General features: G+C 44.2%; 1 protein-coding gene across 1 annotated transcript in view; it reads right to left on the reverse strand.

Moving 5' to 3' along the window:
* LOC8038356 (calcium uniporter protein, mitochondrial) overlaps nt 1-17,868 on the reverse strand; it is a 225,842-nt gene that overhangs the window by 74,580 nt on the left and 133,394 nt on the right. Inside the window, exon 2 of the mRNA XM_029995234.3 lies at nt 10,339-10,392. Within this exon, the coding sequence (XP_029851094.2) occupies nt 10,339-10,392 (54 nt within the window). The remainder of the gene's footprint in view (nt 1-10,338; nt 10,393-17,868) is intronic.

Below are 17,868 nucleotides of genomic sequence, written 5' to 3' on the forward strand. Positions count from 1 at the left end.
CCCCCCCCCCCACTACGACGACCACTAAAACAACCACAATGACGACGGACGTCATTTTCAGTGGAGGGAAGAGCGCAAAGAGCAATCGCTGTGGAAAACAAAATGTATATGAAGCACGTTCGCAGCGCCCTACTCAAATGTCTGTTTACATTTCATATAAAGGCGACAAAGATTGAATTAGATGACCCCGTTTGTGGATCATCTAGAGAAAACCGAAGAGCGTGATCGTGCGCTGACAAAAAACAATGAGAAAAAAATTTATATATATATATATATATAAGCGAGACAACGCTCGACATTTTACCGCATTTCACGAACAAAGGAGTTGCAATGTAGAAATAATCTCAACCTATATCTCAGAGTGCCCTACCAAAAATACTGATCCCTCGCACTCGATGCCACTAGAATAATAACCAGCATCGGGGAACAAATTTTTCGGTGTTCGCGAGAACACCGCGAATAAGAGTGCAACTCCTAGCTTTGATGATAAACTAATGCAAATGGGCCAAGAGTTGCACAACAGCCCAAAAGGCAATGTTTCCATGAGAAAGGAATATGGAAATAGCTGGCAACTTCGAAGGCTATGAATGGCGGGGAAAAAAGAAAATGGACCGAAGTATTTGTATGCATTAGTATTCTGGGAGGACGTCAGGAACAAAGGGAGAATAGAAATACTTCACAAAGGTACCGAACCCCATACAGCCTTAAGTAAGCCTAGTTTAGTGAAAACAGGAATTAAATAAGAAAGAAAGGAAAAAGCCGTGCATTTTTATGCCCAACTATAAAACTCGCTACTTTCTTTTTTTTTTTTTTTTTTTTTACAATATCCAAAATTAGTAGCCGTTGGTCTAGTAGTTGCGAGAACTCGTGCGTTAAACTGCGTTCGCCATAGTGTGAACGTGTCCTTAAAGTGTAGTTGAGATATTGCAAGTTGTATCTAATAATGCTAATGCAATTAATGCAAAGGTTCAAGCAAGCTAGAAAAGAATAAAGATAATTATCCATGGAGAGGGGGAACAAAAGGGCAAAGGAAAAACACAAATCTACAAACACAACTAGGTGCCTGGTGTACGACTGAAAATATCCGCCTGGTCCTGGCTTCGAACCAGGGGCATCTTGGAGGTTTCTGTAGGCCTTTGCTCCCCTTGTTCCCCCTCTCCAGGGAATATTATCGTATCTAATATGACGTTTTATGACTTGACTGTAAAGGTCACACATACAGCACAGCGGTGCCTCAGCGCTATAAGTGTGCGCTGGAGAGAGCGCTGACCTTGTGATGTAGCGGTGACTTTGCGGTATATTAGTGGCGCAGTGCTCATACAGCGCTGCAACAGTTCTAGCTTAAGACTGGTTCACACGCTTGCGATAGCTAACGACCGCGAGCCTTAAAACCTCTTAGAACATTTTACGACGAGAAGACCCACCGGCGACATCTAGCGGGTAGCCGTAGAACATTTAAATAACCATACATTTTCTTTTTTTCGCGCCTGAGTATTTCTTTCCTGGTTTAAAATACTTTTGATACGTTTGGCAATGTTATAAGCGACCATTAGTTATAAGTAACACGTTCAAGGTATCTTACAAATACCTCAAAATCTTCCCTCTAGTCAAATGCAGTTCCAGGACCGCCACATAGATGGCGCCAGAGTGCGTGTTCTCTCGTCGAAAGAGACCACAAGAACCCGGTTGTAAGCAAAGGCAAGTGTGTACACGGGCCTTCAGGTTCAAGTCAGCGCTTCATCAGCGCTGTTCTTAGTGTTGACTTATCGCTGCGCTGTATGTGTGAATAGGTCTTCAAAGAACATGTCGAATGTTTTGTGAAGATAAGAAATTGCATTCGTAAAGTTGAAATTTATTCATTAACAACGTTCCTCAAAATAAGCCGCCGTATTATCCTTTTAACTCAAACACCTGATTCATCAAATTTCTCTTTCCTGTAACACTATTGACTCTTCAGTACTAGTCAAGTACTACCCCGAACCAATGAACAGTATAATGTAAATAAGAGTGGATAAATGAAGAACCTTCAATATTTCTTATTGTTGTATCACATCACCCGCCATTTTTGGAAGCATCCGGCGTTCTATGTCGCCTTTCTTTTTTCTCTAATCGTTTGTTTTTCTTTTTGCGGATATCAACATGATTAACGAATATTAACGGCCTATGTTCAATGTGGTTATACGTCCTGCGGTGCCCTAGCTGAGGGTATGAAGGAAAGGAGTGCGCTTCATTTGCACAAAGAACAAAGTCTCATTTTCAATTTTCGTGAACACCGCACGATTGATTCCTGCAACTAGGCAGCCAGATAATGAAATAATGAAGTCAATAATAAAACCAGCACTGTTACCATCACGCTTTCTCCAAAAACAAAAGGATAACACATCAGCTTCGTAGAAGGAACAACGTGCATTTACACGCAACGTATAGTTACACGCAACGTGTATATACTGCAATCTAGTATTATCATGTTTTACGGATGCTTGTTCCGATTGTTTTTATTGCTGTCTTAATGGTTGAAGGAGTGGTGTTTTAAAAGAGCTGAAACCTGATGGTTCGTAAATCCTTCGGTTGCTTTACTGTATTTGCGCATCACTTCATGGTTGTGCTAAAAATAGCCCGCTCAAGTAAATACACTTCAATGGGTATCTGTGTATGTATGCATGTAGTGCATGTTTATGTATGCACGTCTGTTCAAACAATAAAGCTCTTATTAGAGGAGACGGAGGCAGTGTCCCATGGTAGTTCAGAGAAGAAACGTTTCAAGCCTGACAGGCTCTTCGTAAGTCTTTTCGAACTATTTGAAGAGTTCGAAAAGACTGACGAAAGGCCTGCCAGGGTTGCAACCAGTCATGTACGTAATCCGTTACAAGTAACGAAATTACTTGTAATCCCTTACATTTATCAGTAATTTAGTAACGAAATAATTACATATTTTCTAGAGTAATTTTAAAGTAATTCCCTTACATTTTTGACGTAACGAATTCCTTGTAATCCGTTACATTTTTTGTCAGAACCCCCCCCCCCCCCCCCAATTCTAAATAAAGATTTTTTTTTTTTAATTTTTGTAAAGTCGAGCGCAGTGACACTGTTATGCGAATCACCAGCCCAAAGGGTTGCTTGGCACTGTTCAGTTCCGCAAAGCCTTTTTTTTTTGCAACACCAAGCCCCTGAATCTATCTTTTTTTAGACCCTAACATCAATGTCAAAAAATCCAAATGAACAATTCTACAAAAAAGAAAAAAAAAAAAAGGGAGGGGGGGTTTCAAGTTATTTCCGCTTTTTTTTAGTCCCTTTGTTTTTCTTTCGGATCGAAGACGGGGAGAGGAGGACACCAAGTGATTGTGCACCTCTTCGAGAAGCTCGAGGGGGTAAGTGCACTGAAAAGAATTAACAATGTCCTTCTCGGTTATAGTGACTACGACCATTTTCATAATGTCACAACACGAGACAACGCTCCGTCTACCCTACCTTATTTGTGAGTCAGCTTTTTGCGAGCACTTAGAAAATGGTGATAGTCTTCCTTTCTTCTTCCTGTTTTGCCCCAGCAGGACGCATCTTATCTCAAGCAGATATTTTTACAAATAAAACATAATGGTGGCTGACGTAGACTTGATATTCTGGGCTTGAGGAGAGAGTGAAATTCGTGAGTGGGGCCATTGCGTGGCTTACTTAGTACTCTAGTACTCTACCCTTTGCTGCCCGTGGCATCAACGGACGTCTATCTGGAGAACACCGAAGTAAACTGCAGTCGGTCCGTGCTCCGTGCGTAAACGCAAACGTGCGTTTACATTTCCTTGTTTTAACCGACGTTCTAATTAATTGTTGCTATGAGTGTCCCTATTTTTCTTTTATTACTTATTTTTTTATACTGGAAACTTTTTTATTCACCAACGCCTCAAGTGAGGCTCGAACTGTTCAGAACCAAAGGAAGAAGAATATCGAGCCAAACCTTATTTATTATTTAATTATCACCTTACTGTTACAACTATGTTTTGCTATTCATGGCTTCTACAGCTTCGCGATTAAGACAACGGAGAATTTTAGAAGATCGGTCCGATGACTCCCATAACGATATCCAATACTTCGCCGCCGTCTTTGCGTATGCATCATATCGTTATCGGGTTCCGTTATCGCGGGTATCGGAAGGATCTACTAAGTCTCTCGAATGGCAGGCAACGGCTGCAACGACGAAGCTTTTCTCTACGTTCGAGGTAAATAGCACTTCCCTTGCTCCGCTGAAAAAGCTCAATGCAGAGCATGAAGCATTCGTGAGGAACAATATGGCACTCCCATCCAGTGCCTCAGCTCAAATGGTGTTCACCGTAGCAGTCGACATATTGAGTAAGAAATAACGCAAAATGTCTGACGAGACTTTCGAGAGTCAGGTATTGCTCAAAATACTCAAGGTCAATAAATGGAACAGGTGGCAACAATAGGAACTTGAATAACACTCTTCCCTTTGTTTCTTACTTGACGACAATAATGTTAAAAGTAACGCCACGAAAGTAACGGATTACTTTTTGGGGTAACGGCCAGTTACTTTCATGGGAAAGTAATTGTAATTGTAATAAATTACAATTTAGCCTCGAGTAATTGTAGATATAATTCCTTACTATTTTTCAGTAACGTGTACAAGTCTGGTTGCAACGTTTCTTATCTCAACTACCTTGGGCACCGCCCCAGTCTCCTCTACTAAGAATAGTATTGTTTCAGCATATTACTCCTGAAAGCTTGTTTTATTGTGATTTGTTTTCAACCCGAACACGTTATTTGGGGTTCTTTTATGCAAGATGTAAAGAAACCACTTTTGAAGGTATGTTCGACGGGTCAGTTCCATAATCTGACGCGTCCTTTAGAGATCAAATAGACAAAGTATGCAGATGAGTGATCTTTGGCGGCGCCGGGATGCAAACTCCGGGTCTCCTGATTAGAGGTAATGGATGCTAACCACTGTCTTTCGACGTGAGCATCGCGGCCACTGCAGCAATTTTGTCTATGAGGCAATCTTCGATTCTCACAACCCACTTTCTCTATTTGGAGATCGTTGAATCTTTGTTGTGATCGAAACTTGCAACAAAAAGGCTCTTGACATACGACTCACATCGCCAAGATAGAATCACCGTCTGAGTGTGTCAGAGACTAGACCTCCCGCCACAACACGACCACTGTGCGGTCGTGTAGTAACTTGTGTCCGACGTACCTCAAAAACTAGAGGTAAGTAGTCGTATTGAACTGGCAGACTGCTCACCTACGAAAAAAAAAAACAAAAAAAAAACAAGTCAATTATTTCGAGGGCAGGCCGACCTCTTGTTGCCTAAACACCGAGACACCTTAGTTCCTTTCACGTGACCAAAAAGGGGGTAGAAAATTGTATTCCATTACAATTGTATCTGCAATTCCGGTTATTTGAGTATTCAAATACAATCGACAAATACATTATCTAAGATGCTTTAAAAACAATATATGCCCAGTATTTTAAATGCGCAATTTAGATACTTTTATTTCAAATACTCATCGTCCCGGACATCAGCTGAAATATAATAAAGTCATCCCCCCCCCCCCCCCCCTCCCAGTCACACCAATGTTTACCTCTCGTAAGGATGAGCCACAAATAACGACAGTTCACTGGAAGAGTGCTTACATGCTCCCTCGTAATCCGCCGCTCGGAAGCGCGCCTTTCACGGCCCACCATAGGAGTGTCGGTGAAATCGGCGTTGGTTCTGAGAAGGTAAAATAAGCTTCAGCTGGTATACGGCGGCATTAAAAAAGCCACGTCACTGCTATGACTCCGGTGATTCTCTACAACTAGAAGGAACCATCACACGCTACTACCCTCGCGACTATGCGGTAAGAAGGCTAGCTCGTTCAACAGAAATGCTAAAGACTGAGAGTACGGTGGTAGCTCAGGGATAATTGGATCAGTTATTTGCCTGCCATGTAACCAAGTTCCCGCTCATATCCACAAGCATAGAAGGGGTGGGTATGGGCACCGCAGTCATAAAAATAATATATTTGTTGTTGATGTTGTCATGTCTGGACACAGCCGATGCTACGAGCTGATGGGACCACGAAAATGTACCAACATGGTGTTCGTCATGTTTCTGAACATCTTCTACCATGGCAGAACTAATCATGCACAGAGAGGCGCAATGGCTTGCGCTTTTGGAACTGTTTGATGGTCCCACGAGCACCGGTCGTCGGCTGCGTCCGGGAGTAAGCTGAAGTGAAGTATGCGTGCCGTCGAAAACGGAGGCCCCTCCCAGCTACTCCGGCTAGTCAAAGTAGCCTCAACATCTGCGCGCACTGTGGTTTAAGAAGCTTCGATGCCGCACGTTCAAAACAGCGCCGTTTATTTCATCGCTTCGACGCCTTCCCGCATTGTCGTCTCGTTTGATGTGTACGTTTATTTGCATGACTACCGCACTCGTTGGTTGGCATTTCGTGGGGCGGAAATGCGGGCTTGAGCGCCAGCTATCAAAGCCCGCCCTGATCCTCGGGGTTAACGTGTGCGCCGATTTGAGCAGAACACATTCGAGGCCATGGTTCAGCGCCCTGTCATTCGACTGACATAGGTTCATTTCAAAGGCAAGCGAACAACCAAAGTGGTTCCAATAACTGAACTACTGTATTTGTCCGTCTACACTCCGCAGGAGGAAATATCAGCTGAAAAACAAGTTTTTCGTTAGATAATCCGCACTCGGTGCATGGTGCGCACCTCGTGCATGATCCGAACGCTCACAGTTTTACGCAGCACATCTTGAAAAGTCCCTCGTCTATTAGCGCACAAACAATGGAACATGTATAGCCCGCAAAATATATTGCAAAAAAAAGACGTTAATTTGTATTCGATTCCCGCGTTTTAAAGCGGCGGATGACGTTGGCCTCGCTCTCCCGACCGTCACTTCTAAATCGATTCGACGCCCGGTGGCGCGTTGGGTATACAGAGTCCAGTAAGTTCATGAGAAGTTTCTAGCACGCTGATCGGCAGCTTTCTAAACGCACCGCTCTTTCAGAAGCAGCAGAAGGCGCGACCTTTCGCGCTTGGTGTTTAAATAAGATGGCTCGTAAGGGTAAAGCGAGGCAGCTAAACGAGCTGCCCGATTGAGGAAACAGTTGGACACCTTTGTTCGTCAACGCGAGGAAAACGTGTCTCCGCCGACCCAGCCACACTAAGGCAACAGCAACCATCGGAAAAATACGCTTTTGTTGCCCGAAAGTCATGGTTGACAACTTGTTTCCTGACAGTCTAAGAACATCACGTCCCACCGCACTGACCGGCCGAAGGACGCGAGGAACAGTCCGCCATCTTGCTCGTTAACCTCCGTTCGTGCGCGGTGCAGCGTCGCTGGGAACGTGTTTCAACGAAGTGCTACCGTGTCCGAAAGGCCGACAATTGCCAAGGGACGACATCCACCAGTTGAAGCGATTAAAGAACACAAACCTCAGGAGTATTTTCTGCTACTTATTTTTTATTGTAATACTCCTCATACAACGACGCAGAGGGCATATTGGTGGAAGGCGAGATGACTGCTATTTTCATTATTTACTCCAGCGTGATTTTTCGTGCTTTCCTTCATGTGCAATCGAAGCCGAAGCGGCGAGCACGAGCATGTTGCCCTGAGAGATTATGGCATAACCTCCCATATACTCACAAAGCCTGGCAGTTCGACGACGGAGCCATAGAGTGCCCGGTCGCAGATTTGGAGCACAAGGATCTGGTTGCACAGAGCATCAAAGAGCCATTTCTCCACGAACCTAGACGTCAGCGCACAGCTTTTGCTGCGGCAAGGACCCGAAACACACTTGTTCGCTCGGGACAAGTGTGTTTCGTTGTCTTGCCGCAGCGGGGCGCCAGTCACGTGACTCTCCTCTCGTCCGTTGTCTGCCGCTCCACCTTTTCCATTTCGGCGGCCGCAATTCCCGTGGCGATCTGCCAGGCTTTGCGAGTATATAGGAGGCCATGATTATGCTCGCACCGCACGAGCGAGCGCGCTCGGCAGGGACGCTTGAAACCCCGGAGCTGGCCTTTCAAGCTTCTGCCGTGAGGGCGCGAGTCTCAGCAAAACGCTGACGCAATATGTGTGTCGAACGTGGGCTCCGGCCTCGGTTACGCGACGTAGAAATTGCAGCACTACGGCGTTCTTACATACCGAGGGGCTGGTAGAACCAAATACTTTGTTTGCTAGGCGGCTCCCGGAACGCGTCTCTGGCTGGTACGTTGACCGCGTCCCAAAAACTGGTCTCTCCATTTACGCCCCATGACGTCATAAAAGTGTCACGCTGACGCCGGAATGTGGGAAACGCCTGTTCCGATGCAGGTCGATCTCCAGCTTGACGGACCACGGAAGCTTCGGGAGCCAGGAGTTGGGACGCCGTGAAGACAGCGACACTCGCGTTCGCTCGCGCTTTTCGCCGGCATTTCTACGACCAACCGCCAGGATAGCGACATCCGGCGGCATGACACTCCGGCTCCCGTGACGTCATTTGTTGCCACATCGCGACCACTTTTCATGTATGGGCGGGGGTAGAACGCTAAATGCGCCAGCCGAAGACGCGCTCCAAGCAGCGTTCTATTTTAGACAATTTAGAAAAAAAGTTAACAACGATTGGCGTTTTCCTTGACTTTAGTAAAGCGTTCGATTGCATCAACCATGGCATACTTTTAGATTCGTATTTTCGTATGGCTTTCGGGGTGTTTATTTTCATTGTTAAGGTCATATTTTGAGAACCGTTGCCGATATGTTTCCATAAACGAGCACAGGTCCTCCTTCCTTAACATTATTGCGATGTTCCCCAAGGAAGCATTCTAAGTCCACTTTTATTTTTATTTTATATAAACGACAAAGTTGCTTTTGACTCTGGTGTAGATTTTATTATTTATGCAGATGATACAAGTATGATCATTTCTGAATCAAATAGTGAACATCTTATTAGCAAAACAAATAATGCCCTTTCAAGATTAAAAACCTCGTGCATAAAACATTCCCTTCATATAAATGCTAGCAAGAGCAAGGCTATAATATTCCAACTACATTCCAGAACTCAAACAACCTCATCCTCTATTCTGAATTATGGCACTGATATTATTCGATAAGTTGAAAATGTAAAAACACTTGGATCACCTTTTTTTTGTAACATGTCTTGGAACGACGATATTAGGCGCGTTCGCCCTAAGCTTTCTAGAATAGTGGGTGTGATATATAGATATAAAAACATTTTACCCACAAGTATCAAAATTCTACTTTTTAAATCACTATTCTATCCCGGCTTATGCTACGCGCATCTGGTGTGGGGGTCTACCGGCACAACGAATTTAAACTTACTTCAAATATTGCAAAACAAAAACAAAAAACTTTTCATTCTTGCCTCTTTTTGAAAAGTAATCCATACTTGACGTTTTAAAAATTTATTCACACCGATTAATGTTAACATTCCGGTCTGCCATAAAAGGTAAATATAAAACATTTCTCGCCATTGCTGACCTTCATTTGCACGATTTCATTCGTCAAACCCGTCAGATAAATCTATGACATCTACCACAATCACGAACTAACTTTGTACGTCAAAGAATTAAACATGCACTTCCCGAGCTACTAAATCATATCGCATCATAAGGAATTGATGTTATGTCAGTGAGCAGGAATGATATCCCTTACATTGTATAGTACTTAAAACATATCTTCTATTGTATTTGTTTTTCTTTTTTTTTCGCTAATTTTGTTCTATTGATTGATATCCTTTTTTGTGTTGTGTTGCTTGCCTAGTAGGGGTACCAAGGGCCGATCGAGCTACGAACTGCAGCTTTTTTTTTTTTTGGTTTTCCCCCATTATTGATGGAAATAAATAAATGCTTCAAATGTTACAAGAGGGATACCTCACTCCGCGAAAATCCACTGGTTTTCGCACAAACAAGTTTTCCGTAGTTCGAACTGCTGTACTCGTATGCCCCGTGTTTATTTTTCTTTTGAATTTGAAGGGGCGGCTTCCTGCACAAAAACGTCGCGGGCGAGCGAGCCGTGAAAGCTGCTCGCAGCCGTCTCGGATGTCTCGGCGAACCCGGTGCCTCGGAGCGCCGGAGGCGACCCTCCTCCTCGACGCCGCTTGACTGCGCGACAGCATGGAGGGCGTGATGCACGTGCTATATCTGGGACGCGGTTTGCCCAAGACACCGCTAGGGGAGGATTTGGCACTCTCAGCGCGCTGTCTATAGTGCAAATGAACGCAGTGTAACGTATCGTCCCCAGTAAAGGTTTCGGTAAAACTTCGCGAGAGGAAAAAGGCGCTCCCTCTCCACGAAGCTGGAGTAGAGGAGGAAGCAGTAAAGGAGATTCCGCTCACCGCACTTCGGCACTTGTGGTTCCAGGCCGCATTCGAAAAAGCACACAGGCACAACTGAAAACGAGAAAAAAAGAAAGAGTGCGTCAACATTTCGCCGAGCACAAGGACCCAGTTACGTTCACATCGGGGCCGGTCGAGACATTTGCGCTAGTGTACGTACGACCGACTGCGTTACGACTCCACGCGTTCTACTAGAATCCGTTGCGCGGACCTCGGTTACCATAGCGCGTGTCCCACTGCGAGAAATCACCGGATGTCACCGACAAGATGAGAGCGGCCAGGGGGAGCGTCTATTGTCCCGCCTCCAGCGCGGGCCTCTAACCTTGGTCATAGCCTCCTCTATAAACTGACAAAGCCTGGCAGATCACTACGAGGAGCGGCCACCAAGATGTAAAAGGTGGAGCGGCAGACAACGGATGAAAGGAGAGCTACGTGACTGGCGCCCCGCTGCGGCGAGACGCCGAAACACACTTCTCCCGAGCGACCGGGTGTGTTTCGGGTCCTCGCCGCTGCAAAGGCTGTGCGCTGACGTCCAGGTTTTCCGAATAATGGCTCTTTGGTGATCTGCGCTACCAGATCCTCGCGCTCCAAATCTGCGACCGGGCACTCTATTGCTCCGTCGTCGAACTGCCAGGCTTTGTGAGTACAGAGGAGGCTATGCCTTCGTCCACTCTCCGGCGCCTCGTGTACCTCGAGACCGCAGACAAAGCACGGCGGAAGGCACGGAGCACGTGCTGGAGCCCGGCCGTTAGAAAGCCTTCTATCCTCAACCTGTCAGGGACAAAAGCGTTTTCACGCAGTCGCACGCTAACACATATACCCGAACCAGCACTTAAGTAACAAATGTGAAGGCACTATTGCTACGCGTAAATGCTCTAATAACCACGGAAACACAGCTACAGTTGAGAACTCGCACGTACGTCAAAGGCACGTGAAAACATAATGGTAGAATGAGTGGTTATAGCTTAAAGTCAATATTATCCGAGTTCTCCAATTCGACATGGGAATAAAAAGAAGTTTCAGAAACATAACCACAAATCAATGTCATATACTCGGTTCACCCTTAAGGCCCATTCACACTCTTGCGACCCAGTAAGACCGAGAGAGACCAGACCAATTTTTAAGCCTCTTGCGATATCTTAGGACCAGCTCCGCTGCAGCGCATCCAATCCTAAGAAGTCGCCAAAGGCTTAAAAACCGGTCTGGTCTCTCTCGGTCTTACTCGGTCCCAAGAGTGTGAACGGCGCTTTAAGCTGAGACTGCAGTTAAAACCACGAGCGCGAGCTAGCCCGCACCCCTGGCTTTCAGACGCGTCTTTCTAGCGCGAGCACTCGTTCCGCGGAAGAATGTTTCCAAGCCGTGACCTTGTGCTTTGCTGTTTGCTGCATTGGCTGCAGTATCAGCTTACGTTGCATTGGCTGCAGCCCGAGCTTACGTCAAGATCTAAAAAAAACAAGCTCGAAATATTAAACTATCGACGGCGAATGGTTTCGGGCCAGGAGTTAACGACATAATTAGGAGTATGTTACCTAAAATTCTGGAATTATATTTTGTTTTAATATTCGCCCGAGATGACTCATTCCATTTAGTGGTACGGAGCCCGTTGTCCAAAAAAGGCCAGAGCAGTTGTAAGGTTAAAAGAAAGAAAACGAAAAACTGCTCCGCGCTACACAATGGCGAATATGGTTGGCCCAAACAAAGCACGGCCATAGCAAAACTAAAAATAAGCAACACACACAAAGTTCGGCGCTCGTGGAGACGACAGTGTCCAACACACTGTTGCAAAGACAACATGGCCCTTCTTGTCAGTATATTGCAAACAGATCTTTTTTTTTTTCCTTTTGCTTTGTGAAAGAATAATTTTTTTTCCAAAGCGCCTTTTTTGTCTGGTTTTTTTTTTTTTCCGAACAAAGAGTTGTAGAAACATCAAAAAGTGTCGTGACCTCATTACTGTAAGAATTCATTGTTTACTCTCGGCCGAAGCTTGCACATATACCGGGTGTTTCGACGAAGTCTTTCGAACATTCCGCAAATACAAACGTTAAGAACAAAAACTCTTTTCGGGAACAAACTTCAGACATGCGGATGTAAGCTATTAAAAAGACATCTAATTAGCCGACTAATCAACTCACATTTCATAATTACAGTTTGTAACGCCCTTTGGTGACCAAGATTAATGCCATCGTCGCAGCTGCTGACAAGATGATCTCATATTCGTTTTAAACTTAGAGAAAATCTCTTTACCCAGCCTTGCAGCGCGAGAAAATATCAAACTCGTTTTCTGCAAAAAGCCAAAACGCAGCGCGTGAAGCCACTTGTGACCGCAGAAAGCAACTACACGATTCCTTCGGAAGTGACCCTCACGTTCCAAGTTATTTTGATAGGACACGCAACAGTTTCAAATTTGGCGAGCATATTTTAATAAAAGCTAAAAGGTGCAAAGCTCAGAGCTCAAATCAATATTTTGGTTCTCACACGAAGACCCCCATTTTTATAGGAATACGTGTACAAATACAAATCCGCAATCTACGCGGGCAGGGTGATGAGAAAAAACAATCGTAAAAATGACTCAAAGAAGGTAACATTAACTTCAAGCAGTAATCAAATTACTCCCTCGACTACTCGAGAGAAGAGAAACAAAAAAATTACGAGGTTTCCCCGTCAGTTCACGGAGCAGTAGGTGATCCTATCAACCGACGGGTGCGAGCAGCGAGCACAAAAAAAAAAAAAAAAAGAGAGCGTGGTCTGAAGGGCCGAAGCGGGGAAACGATGTGTCTATATACCCAGCTCGCTTTCGCTGCTCCACCTTTACCTTGGTAAGAAAACAAAACAGAGACCACCCCGCAAAGTGCTCGTTCATTACATCCACATTATCCGCGATCTGTCTTCATAAAAACAGTACTAAATCGCGTCTAGCGCAAAACAAAACCTGCGCAACAAGACCATAAAACATCTGGGCTCATTAGTGATAAAAGTGCTTAGGAATTAGCGCTGCAGAGCTCGTAAAAAAGAAGTGAAAATATAGATAAAAAATAAATAAGAAAAATGCGTATTAAAAAAATAAAAACGGCCTCGCTTCCAGCGAGACGGAGATAATGCGAGCGGCAGTGGGTGAAGATAATGAGCTCGCCTGCCCACATTCCGAGCCGATCGCGTTCAGGCGTCCCGGACAATCAGGAGCTCTACTTCGCCGACCAGCGGACGAACTAGGGTGCCTCCACGAGCGCGCATGAAGGCCGTCTAGGCTGATACCACCCAGAAGACGAGGCCCACACACTACGTCATCATTAGTGGATCCTCGACCTGTCACAGGCGGAAAACTAGACGAAAATGGACGACACTGCGTCGCAAGGTAGCAGACACGTGCGTCTTGGCCAGAGTTGCCAATTCACAAATCAAAAACACGCTAAAGGAATCCCGGAAAACCGCTACAAACCGCCAATTTTAAGGCGGTAATAATTACTTTTTTTTTTTTTTTTTAACTGTTGGCTGGTATAATTAATTTTAAAAAAAGCCAGGTTTAAAAATAAAAAATTCGGAGGACACCTATGCACTTCTTATGAGTTGTGAATGCTAAAACAAGAATGTCTTTCTTTCGCTCCCTTAGTTCGTCTGCGGTGTAGTGGCGAGGACGGGCAGGTTTCGCTACTGCCGAGGTTGCGGCCGCCAACGACCTACATGCTTCGGGCGCCGCCATGTTCTTCGACGCCGAGAGGAGCAGAAGCGGCCGCAGCCCCCCACCCCCCTCCGGCAACGCCCGACACGAGAGCGGCGGCCAAGAGCGCGCTCTCGTGACAAAGTTGTAGCGCGTGCTCAGAAATATCCAATCCAGTGGTTTTTATCAAAAAACCTTAACACAGTTCTTTTGTCTAAACTTCAAAAAAAAAAGCGCATGAATTATGAAAATAAAAAAGACATTTTAACGCGAATTTGTTAACAGCGCCCTGTCAACAGTGCTTTGTTCAGCATGTGGGCCTAGTTTATTCGAGCCACGGCTGAGAGCGCTGCAATACAATGTGCGGAAGTGCAAAGTCGCGTGTTTTTTTGTTTGTTTTTTTTTCGTAATTGAAGGGCTTTTCTCGAAGTCTAGAACAAAAGAACCTTGTTAAGGCTTCTTTATAAAAAAAAACACTGATTTGGATATTTCTGAGCACGCTCTACAACTTTGGAACTTTTCCTCTAAATTGATTATTTTAAAAGTTACTGGTTTAATCTTAATTAATTAGTTAATTGGGCAAAATGCAAACAAAATAGCCTGACTTGCTTCAAAGAACAAACAAACTTATTAATTTGGTTTTGTTTCCCTAAAATACACCAAAATAATTTTAAAGCTTGGCTAATATTACGTGGAACACTGTGTGGGTGGATACGAGAAAACAATGCGACACTCGACTCGTCAAACGGCAAAGCGCTGTTAAACTAAGCTTAAAAAAAAAGGTCCGATTGTGGAAGCTGTTGGTTCCATCACTCGGCGGACATGATGCGGCGCAGACCCGGTCGAAACGAGAGCACAAAGCGGGCAACCTAAAATGGCAGGGCGGTCACACAGCAATAACAACAGACCATATGCGGACATTCTCTGGTGATCTTCCTCTTATATGACGCCACGTTGGTCACACGCAAACTGTCTGCAGACAGGTACGAAGCAGACAGGGTTTAAGCACGCTCGAGGCCACAGATACTTCACGTGTCCAGCGAACACCGGGTGTTTCTTACGACCTACGACCGGTGTGAATGCGGCTGGAGAGAACAAAGCTCACTGGGCGGGCCCCTCACGTAGAATCGCACCCACTTTTTTTTTTTGCGCTTTCCCTTTGCGTGGCGTCCACCATGTTTCCCAATAAATAAGCTTCAATCCTCTCGGTGTCCAATGTCTTTTTTTTCCCCCGATAAACACGAAGATATATATATATTTTTTTCACACTAAACCACAGAACGGCTCACGCCTTCTCCAGGGCCAGCGCCATCTGTGCTTTACATGAAAAACGCGTCACAACTGTGGTCTGTGAGGCGCCGTAAAACCTTAGGCGGAAATTGGAGCTCCCTTTGTACGCGGGAGAACCTTCCGACTTCAAGAAATAGGCGCAGACTTGGTCCGCGTAGGGACGATCGAAAGCATAGCATTCCGACTGGTACCCCGTGCGTGCGAGCACGTGCAGCGTGTGCGTGAACGAAGCTTTGTTAAACTCGTAATTTCGCGGGTTTTCCCGCACAAGCGGAGACATGGCGGCGGCCAGTCGCCCCGCTCGCAATTGTCTGTTTCTAGCTGTCTGATTTGCCTCGACCCTACGAATAAAACAGATATGAGCGCAATGTGTTGGTTTCGCTCGCTTCCTTACTCTGCCGCAATTTTTTTTTTACTATTTTTTTTTTTTTTACGTTGGGTTATGTGAATTGGTGACGCGGTCCCGAGTAACAAAGTAACTTAATCGCTATAACACGAAGGCCATCCATGAACATTCTTCGAAGGGCTCAAGATACAACTCAGCGGCAAGCTGACTTAGCCTCAAGCAGAGTCGAAATGTGGGAAAGCCATCCGAACGACGATCGCGGGTATCTTCTGTTTTACACTATAATGCGTCGCAAAGGGCGCGCTACAATCATCGCAGCGGATCTAACGCCGAGAGCCTGACATGTGTCCCTCTGGTTGCACTTAGCTAAGTGCAGAGGGCAAAGCCACGTGAAGCATTCAATGTGCTAGATTGAGCTGGATGGCTGGTAGCATTGGCTTCGGTTCACCTTAGGGTAAGACGGAGGATTCTAATATAATAAAATCTTTATTTCTATCTATTATGATGGTCGGACCCGAGGAAAAAAAGCTGCAACGCCCAGCTTGACCCGTCCTTAGGTCTCTACAATGGTCAGTTGCCTGTGCGTACGAATTATAATAAAGTAATACCACAAAAAAAGTAACAACTGAAACTCACATGACTACGCATTTTAACGTAAGTATCAAGGAAACAAATCAAGAACAAAAATAGAAATTACGTGGAACAATAAGAGCGCAAATCTTTATAACAGTCAAAATCCACATTATTAATATAAAAAGGGTTTAACAAATCAGGGAGTGCAAATTTCACCCTTAAGAAATTCATCATTCATTATCTGAATGACCATCATCCACTTCTCTGCGCGGCGAGTGGGGTACGCTGGTGAATTCTCCAAAGACACGAAGTTTTCTCAGAAACATGAGCCCCTTATTTTTTATTCTTGAATCTGGAGCATAGTCTACATTCATATAACTTGTAAGTAGTAATAATCTTAATGTTCCTAAATACTTCAGCAGTGTGAGCATCACAAAGAAGATTACATACTCTACTTAATATATATTTTTTGCAACAAAAACAGTTTTTCAATATTGATCACAGTTGATGAACCCCAGACTTGATGGCAGTATGTTAAGCGCGAGTGAAATAGAGTGTCGTAATTTAACAATTTAAAATTCTTGGGCAACAAAAGCACGGTTTCGATTTACGATCCCTATCACTCGAGAGAGCTTTGGAATAAAGCAATTGATTTGACAATCCCAGGTCACGTTCTCATTAAAAAAATACGACGAGAGTTTTGAAGGAACTGAATATTTTGATGGGACCTGAATTTAGTGATTTAGATAGTACAACTACCTTTTATTTTTTGGACGACAAATAACCGATTTTGTTTTACTAATGTTTATTTTTTAAAGAGTTATTATCGCACCAGGAGTTTACCTTGGATAAAATCAGGTTAGCCATTTCGATTAAATCGCCACTTGTTTCGAAATAAAGAAATATACTTGCATCATCTGCGCAGCTGACAAATTTCGCTTCTTTATTAACGTTAATGAGTCATTCATGTTAAGTTAAAAAGAAGTGGTTCTAAAATACTTCCTTGTGGAACACCTGACGTGGTAGGCTTTATTGTGAAAGAGTAATTGTTCATGCATGCTTATTGTTCCCGATATGGTAAGTAGGACTTCAAAGCCAGTCGTGCCTGACCACGAATACCGTAAATCTCACCTTTTTTTTCTTTTTTAACAAGACATTATGAATAAGACTATCATATGATTTCGTGAAATCTAAATTCAATCCTAATAGTCTTTGTTTTCAAAATGTTTCCAAGTAAATTCTTTTTTATTAAGTAATGATGTTTCAGTAGAACAATTCTTTCTCAAACCAAATTGAGAAGAAGTAAAAAGATTATATTTATTTAAAACATTTACTCAACCCTGGTAAATTAATTTCCGTAAGGCTTTAAAAAAACGTGAAATATAGAAATGGGCCTACAATTTCGTAGCTCATTTTTGTCGCCTTTCGTGTAAAACAGAAACTTTGGCTATTTGCATTCATCTAAGAAAAACATTCGCTTCAAAAGAGAGATTAAATATGTGCGTTAAAACTTGTATTCCATTCGTCACCTTTGTGCCCAATGTCGCTTCAAACGTTCGTAGAGCACCGGGGGCCGTTACGTACGGCCCTCGCGGAGGTTAGCGTGAAATGCCGAATACTAATCTTTCCTCAAGATCACGTTTCGTCGTCGACTAAACACTCCGTG

This window comes from Ixodes scapularis, unplaced genomic scaffold (assembly GCF_016920785.2).
Source record: "Ixodes scapularis isolate PalLabHiFi unplaced genomic scaffold, ASM1692078v2 PGA_scaffold3__209_contigs__length_174095766, whole genome shotgun sequence".
Lineage (NCBI taxonomy): Eukaryota > Metazoa > Arthropoda > Arachnida > Ixodida > Ixodidae > Ixodes > Ixodes scapularis.